The sequence below is a fragment of the Platichthys flesus genome, chromosome 18 (genome assembly GCF_949316205.1).
Source record: "Platichthys flesus chromosome 18, fPlaFle2.1, whole genome shotgun sequence".
Taxonomy (NCBI): Eukaryota; Metazoa; Chordata; class Actinopteri; order Pleuronectiformes; family Pleuronectidae; genus Platichthys; species Platichthys flesus.
The window spans coordinates 19,736,593-19,756,632 of record NC_084962.1 but is presented as its reverse complement, the minus strand read 5'-3'; the positions used below and the strand labels follow the sequence as shown (position 1 = coordinate 19,756,632).

Below are 20,040 nucleotides of genomic sequence, written 5' to 3'. Positions count from 1 at the left end.
GAGGATCCCGGTCTCCTGGTTGCCGATAGGGGGCGGTGTGGAGCAGTAACATGGCGCTGTGAGTGTGGCTGAAATCCGCGAGAATCGACCCGAACAGCACCGGAGATGTTTGCTCTTCGCCGCCGGTGAGTGAGGATCGTCCGGAGGCGAGTGTCGCTGGTGTTTGCGCGGCTCCTCAAAGTCTCCAGGGTGCTGGTCCCGCTCGGCGGACATTGGGATTCGATACCGCGAGACCTGAGACCAGCTTCCCGGGTTCAGTGCGCCGCCTTTCCGCCTCCGCCACCGGGGCAGAGAGCCCGGCACTAAGGCAGGGTGAGATATAAATGGTTCAAGTCGTCCCTGCCGGTACGACTCCCGGTGCCGGGGTTGATTTCCAACACTACAGCAGATCTAACAGGATAGACAGAAGCGCCACACTCCGCTCGTCCACTGTCACAAGTTAGCTTTAGCAGCGGCTGCTAGCTTAACAGCGTGGCTGCAGCAAAGATGCGAGTCACCTCGAAAACAAGCGACTTCCAGCAGTTTGTATCAGTGGAATTCACTCGCTTGTCGCTTCGTGTCGAGTGAGACATTAATGCCGAATCGTTGAGGGGATTCGAAACATCCAGATTCTGTATTAATTGTGAATGTGTGAGTCGTGTGTTTGTGTCAAAGCGAAAGAGGCAATAAAACTGTCACTTTGGTGCACGAGCTTTGGTTCGTCAGGAGGCAGAGTTTCCATGTCAAGTCTGAATCTTCTGTGTGTTGTTGGTTGATCAGACACAAAAAATGCAAAATGTTAAACTGCTTCTTTTCCTTCTTTTAAAGAAACAAACTCCAAAGCAACAATAACTTACTCAGCAGTCACTGGCTGTAATACTACTTCTACATTCAGCCTGGAGCTAAACAAACATTTATAGTACAAACACATGCACCGTACGTGTACTCGTGATTTAAAACTATCAACTTCAAGACTAAAACCTGGGATTATTTTCAATATTGATAAATCTCTTGATTATTTTTTGCCAAATATTGGAAAATTCCGGCTTCATAAATTAGAGCTGCAGTGGATGTCATTGACAAAGTCAGTCGGGACCGAAGCAGAACAAACTGGGAGCCTGATGAAATATTACTGCATTATTACAGTCACACTCACTTAAAGAAAACATGTGTGGTTTAATTTGACAGACAGTCGGGTTCACCCAGAAAGTCAATAAGTGTTTGCCTTGGTTCTGTGTTTCTACTCTGAGTAGCAGCCGAGCCGGATGAGAAGGAACCTGCTCTACACATGAGGAGGCACCAGATCAGACAGCGACAGCACGAGAACCCCAGAGCTGATGGAGTCCACTGACCCTGGACCAGGTTTCTGCTTTTTTCACTCGCTAAGATAAGATCAATCAATATCGCTAATAATCATGTGAAATGTCACATTGTTATTATCTCCACGAAGGAGCTTAAGTTTTCGTCTGTTGGGCTTTGGTTGGGGTTTGCGTTCTACTAAGTGAGATTTTGTTTTTAAACACACAAAATAGTAATTAAAGAATACAAATGACTAATTACCAGGTCATCTGCCATATAATGTAGAATTATATATATTTATTATCGTATATTGTTTCCCTTATATAATGTCTTGTACAACTGTGGAATAACACTGTCACTGTCCTCACAGGGCAAGAGAAGCCATCAGTGCAGAATCCGGAATTAACCCCCAGCTCAAGAGGACGGCAACGGAAGAAAAACTCAAAATATGCTGATTTTGAAACTGATGGTAAGTCAACTGAGACAAAATCACCAAGAAAGCGCTCGGGGGGGAGAAGTTCACCTTCGAAAATTAGTCCGCCAAAGAGTGAAGATGTGACACAACCTGCTGAGGATAAAGAAAAAGAAGCAACAGACAAAGCAGCTCAGGAGTCTGATGGAATAACCTCAGAGGAAACTCCGAAAAAGGCAGCGAGAGCCAAGAGGACACCTTCAAAAAAGAGTCCAGCAAAACCGACTCCCGCTAAAAAGACTCCATCGAAAAAGACTCCTGCGAAAAAGACTCCAGATAAAAAGACTCCTGCAAAACCGACTCCCGCTAAAAAGACTCCCGCTAAAAAGACTCCTGCAAAACCGACTCCCGCAAAAAAGACTCCTGCAAAACCGACTCCAGCTAAAAAGACTCCTGCTAAAAAGACTCCTGCCAAAAAGACTCCTGCTAAAAAGACAGCTGGAGAGGACGGAGCTGTGCAGCAGGAAAATGGGACGCCACAGCCAAAGAGGAAGTATCAGAAAAAGCAGGCTGCACAGGAAACACTGGTGGCAGAAGCACCAGCTGAGGAGGCTCAGGGAGAAGATGCAGTTCCAGTTGAGGAGACGTTCGGACCGGGCGGCCGCCGCAGGAGAGGTGCAGCCACAGCGTGAGTCATTCGATTTACTGAATTCAGTTACAACCTATGTGTGTGAGTCGTATTTTTCCACAGTGGCCAGAGGCATTATGACATTTTGACTTTCCCACAATTGTGAACACGATAGCTGAACAATGCCTTTAGGGATTTTCTTAAAATTTTGTGCAAATGTTCAGTTTGACCTAAGGATGAACTGATTGGATTTTGGTGGTTAAAGGTCAAAGGTTAAGGTTGTTTTGACCTCCCAAAGCATTATGGTGACTGGCAGTGCACTGGTTGGCGTAGGCATACAACCACCGTGTGGTATATCTAGTTATTTGTATGATCCAATGTACATTCTTAAAATATCCAAATCGATCTTTGTTTTGTGCCTTTTCTCAGTAATCATCTGTGTTAACTGTTGTGCATAGAAAGAGAAACCTGTTGTTCAGTAAGAGTCTATTTAAACTTAAAAGCTAACGCAATGCTACATGAGTAATAAATTCTGAAATGGTGATCTAATGAATCTAATCTACAATAATGTGATTTATCTCTTCCAGAGCCTTGAAGTACCTCCAGATTCTGGCAAAAGAGGTGTTTGGTAATCCCAATGATGATTCCCAGCCTGGTGCCAAAAGTAAAGTCGACAAAGAGGCGAAAGGTCCCAAAGGAAGCAAAGGTACTGGGAAAGTCCTGCTGGTAATGTTTCCCACTTGACTGACGGGTCCATCTCATTTTTGTTGAAAGCTTTTTCCAACTCAGTCATGTTTTCACATTGCAGAAAGCTTAGCTAGCTGTTAGCCTCTGTTTCTAGACTTTATGCTAAATTTGGCCATAGCTGGATATATCAGGGGAGTGTCAATCGTCTCCACTAATTCATGGAAAGAAATAAAATAAGTGAACTTCCCAAAATGTATATTTCCTTTTAATTTGTAAGTTTTTGTATTTGTTCTGTTTGAGTTATTTTGTGCTTTGAGGAAAACCTCCTTACAGACCACAACGTTCGACGTTACGTAGCCTGACATCAATGTTTGTTCTTTGCAGCGCGTCAAGGTAAGAAAAGGAAACGTGCTTCTAACAGCGACGACGATGATGATGACTTTGTGCCCGGTGCTGAAGAACTCGAGGGTGATGAGATGGAAGAGGAAGAAGAAGAGGAAGCAGGGGAGTCAGATTCAGACTTAGACTTCGGAGGACGTCCAGCAGGTGTTCACATCAACAGGAACACTGTTAGTGGTTTTCTGATGTTTGCTGTTTCTCTGAAATTAGAATTGCGTTGTACGTGTTACTCTGTGCAGTGACAATAAAGTTTAATCTTATCCTAATCTAAGAATCTGTTCATAGAGATCAGCAGCTCCACAACTATCAAATCATAGATAATCCCTATGTAAATGAAATTGAAGTGTCCTGTTAGATAAAACCATCATCTCTGACTTCTCTAGATGTAACTGGACTGTAAATACAGTGTCTTCTCTCCAGCAGGTTTACTCTAATGCCAGGACCAGCAACGGGCTCACCTTAAGAGTCATGTCAATTGTTTGGAACAGCTTTGAGACGAACAAGAAATTGTGAGTAGCTGCAGATACTGCCACAGTGTGGTTGTTTCTAGTATTGGTAATTTAACTGGTTTGTTATTAGTTGCCCCAACACACACTCATAGTATTTGATGTGATATGTTTGTGTGTTTGTAGCCGCGAGGATCACTACAGCAGCTGGGTGTTCCCAGAGTGGGTTCCCTCCACCAGCAACTGGCACCTTGTATCTCAGAGGTATTTCACCTTTAATGCTGTTTTCAAGGGGCATGAAGTAAACGGATGGATGTTTCGTGTGCTGTGCTTTTAACTGGACATTGGTTATCTCCCCACTGTAGCATCACAGTCAGTTGTTGCATGTCAGACAACTTGTGACTTGTGTATCTCAACCACAGTTATGATGGTTACCATTGAAATTAATTGAAAATTCTACCAGATTTTCATTAAATGAGAAAAAAGAAAATGGGTATTTATGTACATTTCCATCGACTGCCACTAGGAGTTGTAATAATCTCCAGTCAGCTGCTGTTAAACCACTGCAGAAGAAGAGGATGCAATAAAAATTACCTGATTTAATAAGAGTGCCAACAAAACATTATGATTTTAAATTGCTGAAATGGAAACAAACCGATTCTGATTAGATTGGGAAATTAAAAACTCTAGGCTTGTCTGCATTGTGCCCAGGTTAGTGTCTTGAACCTTTTTATACAGATTAATTTACTCTCTGTTTTCATGTGTCTTCCATCGGACTCAGTGATGTGGAGAAGTACCTGCCTCAGGAGCTCCGTTCAGCTGCTTTCAAGGTTTCCAGAGATGGCCTCAGGAAGGAGGAGGCGTCTTTTCAAAGTCTCAACAGGTGAGAAAGATCTTCATCAAAACATTGATTCCTACTAAAGTTATTCCTTTGGAAAAATGTGTCTGAACACTAGTTATAGAAGTATGTGTGAACCTGGTTGATCTAAAAGTCAGTTAGTTCGTTTTTTAAGGTAAATGGAGAAAATACTCCTTTTTTATTGTTTCTAAACATTTCTGTGAATGTCCCTCACCAGGTTTGAGGCGGTGCCTGCTCACACAGCACGCTGGGACATGCTGCTGTATGCAGGGGGCCCCGTCTGGGCCATGGAGTGGTGCCCGACCCCCGATGGAGCTCCGGCCACACAGTACATCGCGGTGGCCTGCCATCGAGGCATGGACGACCAGCACTATGTCAACAAGACGTGCACGGGACCTGGACTCATTCAGCTGTGGGACGTGGGCATGATGGAGTACAACAGCAGGTGCTCATGAAGTTTCAAACTGTAGTGTTTCCTGCTCCTTTGCTTGTTGTGATGCTTCTTGTTCTGAGTCTTTACCTCCGTCTGGTCTCTGCAGCCCGGACTCTCAGCCGGCCCTCGCTTACGGCTTAGCTCAGGACAAGGGCTTCATCTGGGATCTGAAGTGGTGTCCAGCTGGAGGCTGGGAGCTCCCCAGCTGTGGCAGAAAGGTGAGAAAAGTCACTTCTTGGAAAACCAGTAGATTTGATTTGGTGTTTTTATAGCTAGACATTATTTGACTTTTTTTTTAATTGTGCACCTCTGAAGGCTCCGTTCCTGCCCCGACTCGGTCTTCTAGCTGCTGCCTCCTCGTCCGGTGTGGTCACCATCTACAGCCTCCCCCACCCTGCAGCTCTGCATTCCAACAAGAAGCTCCCTGACTCTGGTGAGACTCAGACACAACCTCCTTAACTCTAAAACGGGCCTGACTCCAGCAGATTCACACACCCAGACGGTGTTGTGCGTCCGGGTGCTCAGCAGAGGGCAGTGTTGTCTTTCTAAAGCCTGCAGTGGGTCTGTCCATCGTGTGATTCCTGCTGTTTCCTGTGGAGACACGCGACCGCAGCAACACAGAGCTCAATTAGTGGGGACTCCTGGATCACCTATAAAATGTCAACTCACAAAGTGAAGTGAAGATGTAGAGGCTGGTGGAACTTTGAAGAGGGAAAGTGAATTATTGATTTATTTTCTCAATTACCTGGTGAATCTGCTTTGGTCAAAAAACATATCTGAAGAGATTTTGAACAATGGTCATCGAAACTCTTTAAGTGACGATGAGAAACAAACCTTAAAATATTCAGTTAATAATCATCAAAATCTGAGAAAAGCAGAAAATAATTTTATATCTCCAAGAAAAATGGCCTCAATGATTAATTGTCTATCAAAATACTTGCTGATTCATTTTCTGACGATGGACCAATCGATAAACAGCTTGAGCCACTCTGATGATTCATCTACTGGCGTTCATCAATAACGTGATTAACTCAAACCTAAGTATGAAATCCATCAAACAGCATCACACCATGGACATCATTAAATGCACCAGATATCATATTCAATAGTAGGACAGTGTCCATGAGGGGGGGGTGTCTGTGTGGTGTGCTCGGAGGCTATCAAACAGTTTAATGCTGCTTCAACAAGGGGAGAAGTGAATCGCTCCTCTGAGAGACACACACACACACACACACACACACACACACACACACACACACACACACACACACACACACAGACAGCTCCAGGAGTGTATATATGCTGACATTATGGATGGTGGGGCCTGTGGTCCAGTCCATTCAGATCCCTGCGTCAGCTGCCTCTGGGGCTCCGCTGATGGAACGCTGTGTGAATGAGATTAATGGCGACCTCGTGGGCCACATCCATCATGCACACAAAGCTGTTTATATATCTACACATTTGTGTGTTGATCTGCCTGCGACTGCCCTCAGGCACGGACTGATGTGAACCACTACACCAGTCTGAGACCACAGCATCTCAAAACACTGGAGATTAGAGCAACACAACCTTCTCACATCCACACTCGTCTGTGGTTGTGTAACATGAAGATTGTTGTGTGCAGATTTTCATTCTGAATATTATTAAACTACAGAATCTCTCAGCTGAAAACCACATGAGATTAAAAACTTTATTAAATGTTATTAACTCTCTGATTGGTCTCTTTGACCTGTGCAAATCACGATTATTTTAAACTGTTACCTCAATTACGATTATTGAACAATTATTTTATGACACACTTGTCTTTACTCAGGTTGTAAAGCACCGTGTGTTGGTATTTAATTGACAAACGTTGTATTGGATGATTCTAATGAATTACACTTGATTAAGAAATCCTTCAGGGCTGTAGCCGGGACAGGAAAGCTCTATAAACCCTGACATTTCCACTCTTTGTTTTTCCCTTTTCCCCCGTAGCTGCATGGACGATAGTTTCCATTTTACTTTGTGGCCACGGGTCATTGGGTCTGTTTCCAGAGAGCGACTGTGTCAGCCGCTCGCTTCCAACCATAGGTTATGGTTATTGGATAGAAAGGTTGCAGAGCGCTCACATTAGAAGACGCTGTGTCCTGAACACACAGACTGACGACCACAGAGCCGGACTTGAACCTGGACTTAAACCAAGCTTCTCAATATGGTCATTTACATATATATATGTAAATTCATATAAACACAGCCTCAAGGTGTTCCCCACATTACGGATATACTTAGTAAATTCTAAATTACTCGCTTTACTTGCTTCTCTTAACCGGACAAGATGAGTTCTTATTGAAAACAGATTAGTTTCCTACGTAGAAATGATTTCTGTGTTTCCGTATCGGCTGCAAGGGTCAAAGGTGAAATTGTCTTGGGCGGGGGTTGAAACGGGGCGTGGGCCTGTCTTCCCCACCGGCCCGGCGCTGTTCACGACAGATAATTATAAATGGTTTTTGTCCGCCCAGTCTCCAGAATAAATGAGGAAGAGACTGAGAAGAGGAGGCTGTTAGAGCTGCAGAATTGTCGGGGGGTGGATGTAGGTGTGTGTGTGTCTTTGTGTGTCTGTGTGCGTGTGTAGTGGCGACGAGAGGAAGGAGGAGGAAAAAGACAAAAGGGAGAATGTGAGACGGTGAAATAATTTACAGAGCCGTTCTCCATCAGACAAGGATCTATAATTGAAATGACAAAGAAGATGCATCACCGAGCCAGATGTTAGTGTTGGAAGCTATGAATTTAAGGCTTAGTAGCTGACACCTTGTGTATCCCGACGCTGTCAGTCATCCAGGACTTAGTTTTTTGGGGGGGGGGGGTCACAGGGAGGCCAAGTGAATGTGCTTTAGTGTATGTGGTAATTTTATTCATTATCTTTGTTGTTCCTCTTCAGGACTTGAGGATGTGAGTTTGCAGCTGGTGTTAATATTAATTAACCCAAATCATGTGTATGATGCCAGATAATCACCATCATCTGTCACATCAAACTGTGCTCATCACACACAGCCTGTCTTTGAGCTGAGAGATGAAATGGTGTGAAAATGCCGAACACCAGGGGGCGCTCAAGATGATTGGCTTCACTTTTGAGAGCTGCCATATCGTGTATGGATGAAACCCACATTAGAGATCCAGTAAAAACAGTGTGAACACTTACAGGGTTTAAACGAGTGGACGTGAAGCAGATTTACATCCAAAGCTCAATTACAACTTTTTGTTCTATGAAATTATTCCGATTTGAATGCTTAGCAATTAACGTGATTTATGTGTCTTTACACAGGAAATGCAAACCAGCAGCTGCCGATATACCAGGTAGGCCCCTGTCACATTCCTCTCCCTGTTAAATCTATTTTCACATAAGCTGATTTAAAACGTCATTAAAGTATAAGACAAAACCCAACGTGTTGTGGGAGAAGTTCGGAGAGGTCATGGAGAAGGACTTTCGGTCGGCACCAAAGTGTTTCTGGAAGACTATCCGGCACCTCAGGAGGGGGAAACGGGGAACCATCCAAGCTGTGTACAGTAAGGATGGGACTCTGTTGACCTCAACTGAGGAGGTTGTCGGACGTTGGAAGGAACACTTTGAGGAACTCCTGAATCCGAATAACACGCCCTCTATGTTGGAGGCAGAGCTCGAGGTTGATGGTGTTTCATCGTCAATTTCCCTGGTGGAGGTCACTGAGGTGGTCAAACATCTCCGCAGTGGCAAGGCCCCAGGGATTGATGAGATCCGGCCAGAAATGCTAAAGGCTCTGGGTGTTGAGGGGCTGTCATGGTTGACACGCCTATTCAACATCGCGTGGGAGTCGGGTACAGTGCCAAAGGAGTGGCAAACTGGGGTGGTGGTTCCCCTGTTCAAAAAGGGGGACCAGAGAGTGTGTGCCAATTACCGGGGCATCACACTTCTCAGCCTCCCTGGTAAGGTCTACTCCAAGGTGCTGGAAAGGAGGGTTCGGCCGATCGTCGAACCTCAGATTGAAGAGGAACAATGCGGTTTTCGCCCCGGACGTGGAACTACAGACCAGCTCTTCACTCTCGCAAGGATCCTGGAGGGGGCCTGGGAGTATGCCCATCCGGTCTACATGTGTTTTGTGGATCTGGAGAAGGCGTATGACCGGGTCCCCCGGGAGAAACTGTGGGAGGTGCTGCGGGAGTATGGGGTAAGGGGGTCTATCCTCAGGGCCATCCAATCCCTGTACTCCCAAAGCGAGAGCTGTGTTCGCGTCCTCGGCAGCCAGTCAGTTTCGTTCTCAGTGGATGCTGGTCTCCGCCAGGGCTGCGCCTTGTCACCAATCCTGTTTGTGATATACATGGACAGGATATCGAGGCGTAGTCGGGGTGGGGAGGGGTTGCAGTTCGGTGGTCTGAGGATCTCGTCACTGCTTTTTGCAGATGACGTGGTCCTCATTGGATCATCGGCCTGTGACCTTCAGCACTCACTGGATCGGCTGGTGGCCGAGTGTGAAGCGGCTGGGATGAGGATCAGCACCTCTAAATCTGAGGCCATGACTCTTAGCAGGAAACCGATGGATTGCTTACTCCGGGTAGGAAATGAGTCCTTAGCCCAAGTGAAGGAGTTCAAGTACCTTGGGGTCTTGTTCGCGAGTGAGGGTACTATGGAGCGTGAGATTGGCCGGAGAATCGGAGCAGCGGGGGCGGTATTGCGTTCGCTTTACCGCACCGTTGTAACGAAAAGAGAGCTGAGCCGCAAGGCAAAGCTCTCGATCTACCGGTCGATCTTCGTTCCTATCCTCACCTATGGTCATGAGGGCTGGGTGATGACCGAAAGGACGAGATCACGGGTACAAGCGGCCGAGATGAGTTTTCTCAGAAGGGTGGCTGGCGTCTCCCTTAGGGATAGGGTGAGAAGCTCAGCCATCCGTGAGGAACTCGGATTAGAGCCGCTGCTCCTTCACTTAGAAAGGAGTCAGCTGAGGTGGTTCGGGCATCTGGTAAGGATGCCCACTGGGCGCCTTCCTTGGGAGGTGTTTCAGGCACGTCCAGTGGGGAGGAGACCTCGGGGAAGACCCAGGACTAGGTGGAGAGATTATATCTCAACACTGGCCTGGGAACGCCTCGGGATCCCCCCGTCAGAGTTGGTCAATGTGGCCCGGGAAAGGGAAGTCTGGGGCCCCCTGCTTGAGCTGCTCCCCCCGCGACCCGACCCCGGATAAGCGGATGAAAATGAGATGAGATGAGAGACAAAACCCAACGATAGAACATATCATCCAACTGTGTGTTGTTGTATCTGAAGCAGTGTTTGTTGTGTTGCTTCCTGTTCTGCAGGCGGACGCCGTGTTGACGCTGAAACTCGGCTCCCTCAAAGCCCCTCGCCTTGAGCACAGTGGACAGGTCCTGTCCATGGACTGGCTGCCGGAGAAACCACACAATATAATAGCTATTGGATTCTACGACGGTATGAATTGATTTCATGCGGATGTTCTTGATGAATTGGTTCAGTGTCTGAAAGACCGAACAAATGAGCCGCCTGGTTCCCGACCAACACAAACATGATTCACTGGTGTCTGCTGCACGTTAGAGGAATAGAATCCATTATGGTCTTTAGCCGCTTCACACTCTTTCGGTTGGTGTCTGTCTCCAGGTGTCGTCGGCCTTTGGGATCTGTCCACTAAGTCTTCGTTGCTGCAGATGCGAGAGTCGGACGGCTCTCTGACTCTGCTTCCCTTTCGATGTTTACTGGCCCACGACCACGCTGTCCGGGCGCTCGCCTTCTGTCCCGCCTCCAGGTAAATGTCAGGTTCTGTTCACTGATGTCCCCGTGGTGGCGAGTTCCAGGTTGTGCGTCCATTCCATTGTTTTGAACACGATATCTTCAGAACACCTCGAGAGAATCCTATCAAATTTGGCACAAATGTTCACTTAGAATAAATCAAGTTACTTGTTGTATGTCAATCATAGTGTTATATTCATCAAGATTCTCCAGATAACATGCTGTGACTTCTGAGTCTGAAACCAGTAATTTATTAAGCAACAACTCAGCTTGTCACTGCATCACAGGGAATTATGACTCATGAATAGTGAATGGTTGTGTTAATGTTTTACTGCCGTGTCAGGGATCATGTTGTAAATCAGCTGAGAGAAAAAGTGTTTCTGTAAAATCTGTAAAATCTTTTCTCATCATAAAATCAGTTTCTATCGAGCAAAAGAAGAAGCATCACAGAATCTGCTCCAGTTCGGCCCTTTCATTCACAAGCCTTTAAAAGACGGGTTGAAGGCAGCTCAGGTTCTTTGCTGCCAAAAAAGCAGCAGAATCAATCCTGATTACAGAGAGCTGTGCAGAGGTTTGGCAGAAGGGCCGTGGCTCCAGTGTCCTCAGGCTCTAACTCATGATGTGGGTACAAGGCCTCGTGTGCAGTGTCCCCTGTGAGCCGGCACCATTCAAATGAGGAAGCCTCTCTTCTCTCTGCACACTGACCTGCAGGCTGCGGCTTCTCTGGGCTCCAATCATCTCCAGTGAGATCTTCTGTAACCTCATTGTCCTCTGAGGAACATTTATGGATATTTGAATGACATGCAGGTTTCTAAATGCTTTTTTGTATTAAAGAGAATAATCTATACAAATTTTTACATTTTAAGAGTTTTTTATATCGTTAAGTCTATGATTAGAAGCTCCGTTTGACTTTATAATGATTTTGGGAACTGGAGGAACATGAGCATGTTGAGTGAAGACTGTAATTAAAGGCCGTAGCCCAAGATTTCCCCCCCTCACATCCCCTGCTCCATTAGCTGATGTTTGTGTAGATGGGGGGGAGGAGGAGATGGAGGGGTCATTTGCATCACCTCTATCCGCCACAAGGATTCACTGACTGGTCCGCAGTGCGAGTCAGCATCAGGGCTGAAGCAATAACCCCAGTCAAAATGTGGCTTTTTATTAAAAACCTGATATTGGCCAGTCGGTGTGTCCAGTCGTCCCAGTCTCCTCTCCAGTAAAATCTGCAGTGGGAATGAATCTGCACAGTCGTCTTCTGAGGTGAGGACAGGCGACCTGGAAAATGATGAACTCAGCGTTTCACGTGAAGCAAATGGATTCACAGACTGTTTCCTGCTTTGACATGAATCAAGAGTTTGGGAGGAAGTGAGGAAATTAGTTTTAAAAGAAAGTTTCAAGTGTTTGATTTGATCGTCTGTCAAACTCCTCCTACATCAGTTTGACCTCCAGTTAAAGTATCAGCGGTGATTCTCCCCCCCCCGTCTGTCTGTTGGTTTGTTTACATACATTCCTGTAGATAATTAATGTTGTCGTTCGCCTCCCTGCATTGTTGTTGGTCTGCTGCCGAGTCAGAGGATCATTTGATGAACGGCCGTGTTCTCCCGTCCGCTTCCTGTCAGTGTCGACTCTGTAAAGGCAGATCTGAAAGTGATGGAGCCGAGTCTGAATAACAAGATTAATTCTGCAGCCGAGAGAGAGAGAGAGAGAGAGAGAGGAGGACAAACATCGTGTCTGGATCACTGCTTTTTAATTACACAGCCATGTTGAAAGAGATAAAACTACCTCCTCTTCCTCTCTCTCGCTCCTTTCTCTTTCTCTTTACCTCTCCCTCTTTCTCTTTCCCTCTCCCTCTCTCTTTCTCTTTCCCTCTCCCTCCTTCTCCCTCTCTCTTCTCTCTTTCTCTCTGCCTCTCCCTCCTCTCTCTTTCTCTCCCTCTCTCTCTTTCTCTTTCCCTCTCCCTCTCCCTCTCTCTCCCTCTCTCTTTCTCTTTCCCTCTCCTCTCGCTCTCTCCTCTCTCTTTCCCTCTCCCTCTCCCTCTATCTCTCTCTCCCTCTCCCTCTCTGTCTCTCCCTCTCTCTCTTTCTCTTTCCCTCTTTCTCTTTCCCTCTCCCTCTCCCTCTCCCTCTCCTCTCGCTCTCTCCTCTCTCTTTCCCTCTCCCTCTCCCTCTCCATCTCTCTCCCTCTCCCTCTCCCTCTCCCTCTCCCTCTCCCTCTCCTCTCTCTTTCTCTCTCCCTCTCGCTCTCTCCTCTCTCTTTCCCTCTCCCTCTCCCTCTCCATCTCTCTCCCTCTCCCTCTCTCCCTCTCTCTCATCCTCTTCCTCTCTTTCCACATTCATACACCGCTGTGTGTTTCTGACACAGTGTAATCAGGTTTCAAGTTGTCGAACTCTGTGTGTGTTTGTCTCAGGAACCTGTTGGTGACAGCAGGAGAAGATCGCTTGATCAAGACGTGGGACCTGAAGAGGCTCGATCACCCAGTCACTGTTCAGAAACGCCATCTGACCAATGAGATCCAGTGGCCACTGAATGCCCCGGGCTACCTGTTAGCCCAGGACGCCGCCTACGTGGCGTAAGAAGACTTTTCTGTTTGACCTCCTAGAACTTTACACTGAACACGGCTGTTAAACTCACATTGGATAAGCTTTGTCTGTAATTAGCATGTTAGATCGAGGCGATGGAAGAATCAGAGGTTTTATGAACCCGACATTTGTCCTTTCCTTATGTTTTTTAATTTATTTAGGAAGGGTTCCCACGGAGTCCACTTCTTTGACCACTACATGCAAAGTGTCTACGCAGTTCCTCGGACCGGCAGCGTGTGGGTGAGTGGGACCAAGTATTTCAACTCACACTTATTTATCAACCCACTAATGATGAATTAAGAACACACAGACACCTGTTTGTCATAAGGAAGGATTCATAGTTTTGCTCTTTTCATGATTTTTCTTAAAGCTCAAACTCTCTTTAAATCTCTTGATTTCACTGCAGCTTGTTTCGTTTTCTCCCCTGAAAGTTACAGTCGGTTCATATTGAGCCAAAAAAACGTTCTTCATTCCACCATGTTCGTGACAGCGTGGCAGTGACTCCAGAGAAAACCACTGAACAGTGCTGATTGGTCTGTTTCTGTTCTCCTGCAGTCCATATCCTACACTGATTGGTTGAACAGCGTGGTGACAGCGGACAGCCTCGGCGAGTTGATCTTCTCCATTTTGCCTCAGATAACCTACAACTCCCCGTACATCAAACGCACGATAGAGAGACGATTTGTAAGTTCAGTTTCTTTTTCTGTCCTAACTGATTCTGATTTTAGTCTAAGTTAATAATATGATATAATAACTGTCAGAACATAAACTTTCGAGTTAAAACACTACTGTTGAATATGTTACATTTTGAAGACACTCCTTTTCTTGAACCTGTGTCTTCAGCCCATATACACAACGTCTCAGGTTCCTCACGCTACAACCGAGGAAGAAACCCCCGAGATGGGAGGAGCAGCGGAGGAGGAGAAGGAGGAGGAGGAGGAGGGAGCAGAGGTGGGAGAACAAGATCCTGGATCTGAAGCAGGGGATGAGAGCCTTAGTGAAAACGGAAGAGAAGGACGAAGAGGTCGAACCAAAACAAGGGCCCCTCTGCCGTTCCAGACGTACAAAGAGGCTGTGAAGAGATTCTGCCTCCACCACTCAGACGGCAACATGGTGAGACACTGAGGAGATCCTGGATCTGTCGACTCCTCAAAGCCAAACTCACAAAGGGCTTCACACACGGCAACACACAAAAACAACTGAGTAATCAAAGGAATGAAAAGGTCAATAAAAGACCAGATTAGGTTTAAAAATATTAATGATTGTGATGATTTATTTCATTTGGAAAACTAAAAGATTTCAGAGAGCTTCTACTTCAGATGATCCTTTGATTATGAGTGTTCAGAAATGATATATATATTTCACCAACAATCTCTAACTTCCTGTATATTCATTGGTTCATCAGCTTTATTGAAACTAATTCATCCTCTCCGACTTCCAGCTCAGCTTCGGAGGATGCGAGAAGCAAGCGACCTGGAAACACATGAAAGACACAGAACTGAAGTCGGAGATGAACCTGGACGAGATGCAACTGGGCGCGCTGCACAAGGTATCGAACACACACACACATTGTGACACACCATCAGACTCCCGCTGCACCTCAACACCTAGAGGAAGAAGTGAAGGATAAACACCAGCACTAAAGAGGAAAGAGAGACAGGTGATGGCAGAGGAGCCTCTTCCTCCCTCGTTCTCTTCCTCTGATGGGCGGCTGTAAAGACGGGCAGAATGTAATGATGTGTAAAATGAGAAAAATGTCACCCTCAGAGGAAGGAGGGGGGGGAGATGGAGAGCAGCCATTTGAGGATTTGATGTGTTTAATTTGAAGAGCAGCAGAGTGGTGGGTGTGGGCGCCGTGCCCTCTGGGAGCAGATGATGGACGCACACTTCACGGGACAATCTCCAAAAACAAAACGCCATCGGCTGCGTGACGGGATCTTCTGTCTGAAGGGGATAAATGGATGAGACGGAGCGAGAGAGTGACTTGAGAGAAAAGAGGAAAGCAGAGAGGCCCACCTGAAGGATTTATAGTGATGAAGAGGGGGGGTGGATGAAGGAGGAGGCGGGGGTGTTGAGAGCTGCAGCTGAGTCATTCACACAGGACGGGACTATTAAATCATATTAATAAGAATAATCCAAGTTAAATGACGACTAAATGTCCCACAACTTCCTTCATCTTAACAATCACGTGTGTTGTTCTGATGTTCCTGATGGTTTGAGGTCTGAAACGTTCATTTCTCCTCCTCCTCCTCCTCCCCTCCTCTCCTCCTCTTCCTCTTCTCCTCCTCAGGTGCGTTTCAACCCCAACATGAGCTGCCACATCTGGGTGGCATCGGGAGGCCAGACGGGGCTGGTCCGCCTGAACTGCATCAGGAGCATGATCAGCCCCAAGATCAAGGACATGATCCTGGGGAACCAGAACCAGTTCAACGCACTGTACTCGCCCACAGAGCAGACGGGGCCCGTCCAGACCGAGACGGAGCAGCGATAGCAGGAGCCGAGCTGCAGGATCAGAAGGTGGATCACACTGTTACACGGCTGTTTGGCTGCAAAACAACAAACCTGCAAAAAACTGAGTCATTAGCACCAATGCACATTTACTGTTTATCATATTTCAAATAGCTTAAAATGATCGACCGCAGCATTTTTTAATTCAAGTAGAAGGATTTAAACCATCAGCCAGTTCAAAGTCAAACGGTCAGGAAACTCTTACCGTGGGAATTCTGCCTGAAAGTGTTCGAGGTTCACGTGGAGTCGAGGAAGGTTTCTCTTCCTCAGGCCGAGCCGAGCTTCACTTCTCACCAAACGTCTCACGGACATATTGTTTTAGTCGTTTCACACGTTGGGCAGTTAGAGCAGTCGGCAGTGCCTCGTTTAAAACACTCATTTATCATTGATCCCTAATGGGTCAGGTTCGGTTTCTGTTCGCTCCAGTTTCTCTGTGTTTGGCAGCGGTGGAATCAGGATCCTGCTCGTCATCATCATCATCTACTCTCACTGTCATGAAGTCAAACCTCAGGAGCAGGGGTCAGCACCTGCAGCCGTTTGCTCCAGGGAGATAAATTCATCAGTGACAACACACGCGTTTAAAAAGGTTTGACTTGGAGGATCAGAACGACTTCAAGGATTCAGTTCAACCTCGTGATTTTCTCCTGAACGTGGCTGTTGTTCTACTTCTACTTTTGAACTGTGGAGAATAAGCCAGGTTGGTTCTTTATCAACAACAACAACAACAACAGTCCACTTTAATCCAATCAAGCAAATTGCACACGTTCACGGATCAGTCCCATGAACTCGGCTGATATTTGTCTCTGAACATCCGTTAATGAATTCCTGAGAAATCAGATCAGAAGACTTCCTACCTCTCGGTGTTAAAGTGAGTGAATCCTCGGATCTGTCCCCAAATCAAACCTTTTCAGTCGTCGCCCGTTTCTCATCCTTTCACCAAGTTTAGTTTTTTTACACAATCCTGCTGAAAACCAAACGGATGAATCAATAACCTCGGAGGTGAACCTGTCTGACCTGCAGTGGTTTGGCTTAGTGCGTGTTTCTGTTACATGATTTTGAGTGTTGAAGTGTTGGTTCAGAACCAGCGACACATTCCATTGTGATCCACGTGATCTTGAGTTCTCAGACTTCTTGCCTTTATCAGAATGTCAGTGTCTCATTGAACTTTGGTCCGAACCACTTGTGCTGGTTCTGTTTCCAGAGTCTTTGACGCCTTAAGACTTTTTTAGATCACTAAAGATAATAACGATAAACCTTCTGGTTCTGTTCTCCTGCCCCTCAGAACCCCCCCTCAGATCATCGGGGGGGGGGGGGGGGGGGGGAGTCCAGGCTCGTTAGAATCATTCATGCCGTTGTATTTTTGTAGTTTTTCTCGACAACTCAGGCTTTAGCTGAGTGGAAATACTTGAATATTTTTTATTGAGACTCTGTTGGATTTAATGTTTAGAAATTTTAAGCTCTTTTTCCCCCTGAATATGTTTGTTTCTTTACCTGTTGAATTTATTCCTGTTGTTTTTCTGATATTTAAAACATTTTAATTAAGTTTGCAGAAGAAAGCTCAGTGAAATTATTATAATTTATTTTCCAGCCTCTACAAAAACATTTAAATATGTAAATACTTAGAGACGTGACAGGTTGATTTAAGGGTTTGAAACATGCGTGTTGGTCTATTTTTCTAATAACTTACAACTTTAATTGACAGTTTCTGAAATAGTTTTAATAAACACAATGATAATGTTGTCGGTCATGATGATAATTACTGTCAATATTATAATGTAATTCATAAAGGTATCAGACTGTACAGGACCTGCTCTTAGTCAGTTTTTCTGTGTTATGTTTTTTTAATGAAAAATGTTTCAATAAATGATTAAGATTCTAATTTCATGCTTCGTAATAATCCAGCCTCTCTCTCTCTCTCTCCATCATCTGCAGTCTTTTATTTCACTTTACAAAAATCTCTTGCCACACACATAAAAATGAAATATTAAACTTCACAGACGTGACGAGTGGGTTAACGCATCATCACCAGGACACGGAGACAAAGAGCCGATTGTACAAGGACGGTGAATGTATTTACACAAGTATACACAAAATCATACACAGAAAATACACAATATTTGACATATTTACAACAGTCACAAACGTACATTTGTCACGGGCACAATACAGAGAGCATTCTCAGACAGTAGACTTCCATAGTGAACAAACAGGAACAGAGGTTTTCTGGAATTAGATGAACTGTTATCAGAGTTCAGCTGCAGTTTGAACGATATTGAAACTCAAGTGAAACTCATTGGTCTTCGTCACATTTTGACTCATCGCTGTTGGGTCCATATTCATATTCTGCTTTTCTCTGGCTTTAAAGGGAAAGAATTATGTAAATATACAGTTTATCCTTAGAAATGGTGAAAATATAGAATTTTAAAGAAGAGTATTTTTTTTCTTTGATTAATCGTTCGCGTGGTCTATCAACACATTTTGATTGGCAGTTGAACAAGAAACTTTTGACTGTACATGATATTAGATAACAGCAAACAACCATGCACGCTATTTGGATCTGGATGGAGGTGGACGAGTCGTTTACAATGTGCAATGTCTGTCACAAGCACGTGGAGCGGCTCATGGGCTCATGGGCAGTTCTCATTGGTGCAAATGATAGGAATGATTATGACTGGAGTCCTAAACTCTGACCAACCAGGGAAGAGGATGAAGCTCCAGAGAAATGCTGCTGGTCTTTACGGCCAATCAGAGGATGAGTTCTTATTATATTGTTATGGTGACAGCAGGCGCACCACCATATTCCATTTGAAATACGACCATTCAAATTAAACTTTCATTATCCTGTTTCCCTTCTAAATGAAACACTGTCCCTCAGGTCAAATCCTCACAGCACACAGTTCATTTCATTGATTCCATCCTCCTCTAGTAAAGGGTCAGAATAATGTGCCGGTTATTTGTATAAATTGTTTGACAAACACAAGCACCATTTTGAGTCAGATATTTATCCGACTTCACGGATCAGTAAACTGCAAAGTAACTGAGGACTGAGGTTGATTGACTTGGGAAACCCGAGTGGACGGATGGATGGACAGACGGGCTGACGGGGGACAGACGGCTGACGGGGGACAGACGGCTGACGGGGGACAGACGGGCTGACGGGGGACAGATGGGCTGACGGGGGACAGACAGACGCTGTGGAGGGATCGTTTCCTCTGAAGCTGCAGGACGAGGGACAGATGCTTGAGATGAATGAATCTCAAACTAATCGTCCAACAGGGACTGAATCCCTGCTGCCCTCAGACTCGATACTCTGCTCACTGTTAACCGGCTTCAAGGTGAGTTTATCGATTTGACTCTGGAAACTGAAACACAAACTCTGCAACACAATAAAACTAACAGAAGAACCACCAGTGATAAAAGCTCTTAACATTAGATTTGAGGCTGTCGGCATCATAAGAAACTGCGGATCCACTACACATCAACCCATCCTCGTATTCCCACTGACCCACCGACGCTTCCAGGAAAGAGTATGAACAGTAAAATGTTTAAAGGGAGAATAAGAACATTTCAGGTCGAGGCCCGTGTGTGGGATCATTTCACCCAAATCCTCGACATTTGAACTTTTCCTCTTCAACTCAAACTAGGACTTAACGATGCCTCTTGCAAATCAAAGAGTTTAAAAGTCCCTCAGACTAGAAACATTTTCTTTTTGTGATAAATTCTGTGACGATTGGTGGAAAAGCTGCTTTGACATCATGGTTTTCATTTATCGTGATTCTTCTGTTAATATCGATGTTGGGACGATGTGACCGCACGATGTGACCCTCGCTCTTTCTCTGATCTCTCTCAGGCAACGACCAACAGTATGTGCACGTTAATATTTGAGGTATTATTCATACGCGTCTGTCAGCAAATTACAGAGAAGTTTGCAATGATGAGACGTTCAAAGAAGTTTTCAGCAGATGAAACTCTTTCAGGATGTGACTCAGGACCGAGCAGCAGAGTGGAGCTCCCTGTCGGACCTTCAGTGGGAAGGAGCAGGCGAGTGGAACAAAGATG

General features: G+C 45.5%; 1 protein-coding gene across 2 annotated transcripts; it reads left to right on the top strand.

Moving 5' to 3' along the window:
- Positions 1 to 21: 21 nt before the first annotated feature.
- gtf3c2 (general transcription factor IIIC, polypeptide 2, beta) lies at positions 22 to 17,859 on the top strand. 2 transcript variants are annotated; one of them, XM_062411814.1, is made up of 20 exons: positions 22 to 312; positions 1,233 to 1,341; positions 1,649 to 2,378; positions 2,906 to 3,024; positions 3,390 to 3,574; positions 3,828 to 3,913; positions 4,037 to 4,114; positions 4,632 to 4,733; positions 4,927 to 5,154; positions 5,249 to 5,360; positions 5,458 to 5,575; positions 8,444 to 8,475; positions 10,450 to 10,579; positions 10,766 to 10,910; positions 13,302 to 13,463; positions 13,635 to 13,713; positions 14,029 to 14,157; positions 14,317 to 14,586; positions 14,915 to 15,022; positions 15,764 to 17,859. In XM_062411814.1, exons 2-20 carry the CDS (start codon positions 1,317 to 1,319, stop codon positions 15,962 to 15,964), a joined length of 3,039 nt encoding a protein of 1,012 aa, XP_062267798.1. In that variant the 5' UTR covers positions 22 to 312; positions 1,233 to 1,316; the 3' UTR covers positions 15,965 to 17,859. The 2 variants fall into 2 exon arrangements, with proteins under 2 accessions (XP_062267798.1, XP_062267797.1); XM_062411813.1 differs by having other exon boundaries at positions 3,825 to 3,913.
- The last annotated feature ends 2,181 nt before the right edge of the window (positions 17,860 to 20,040 follow it).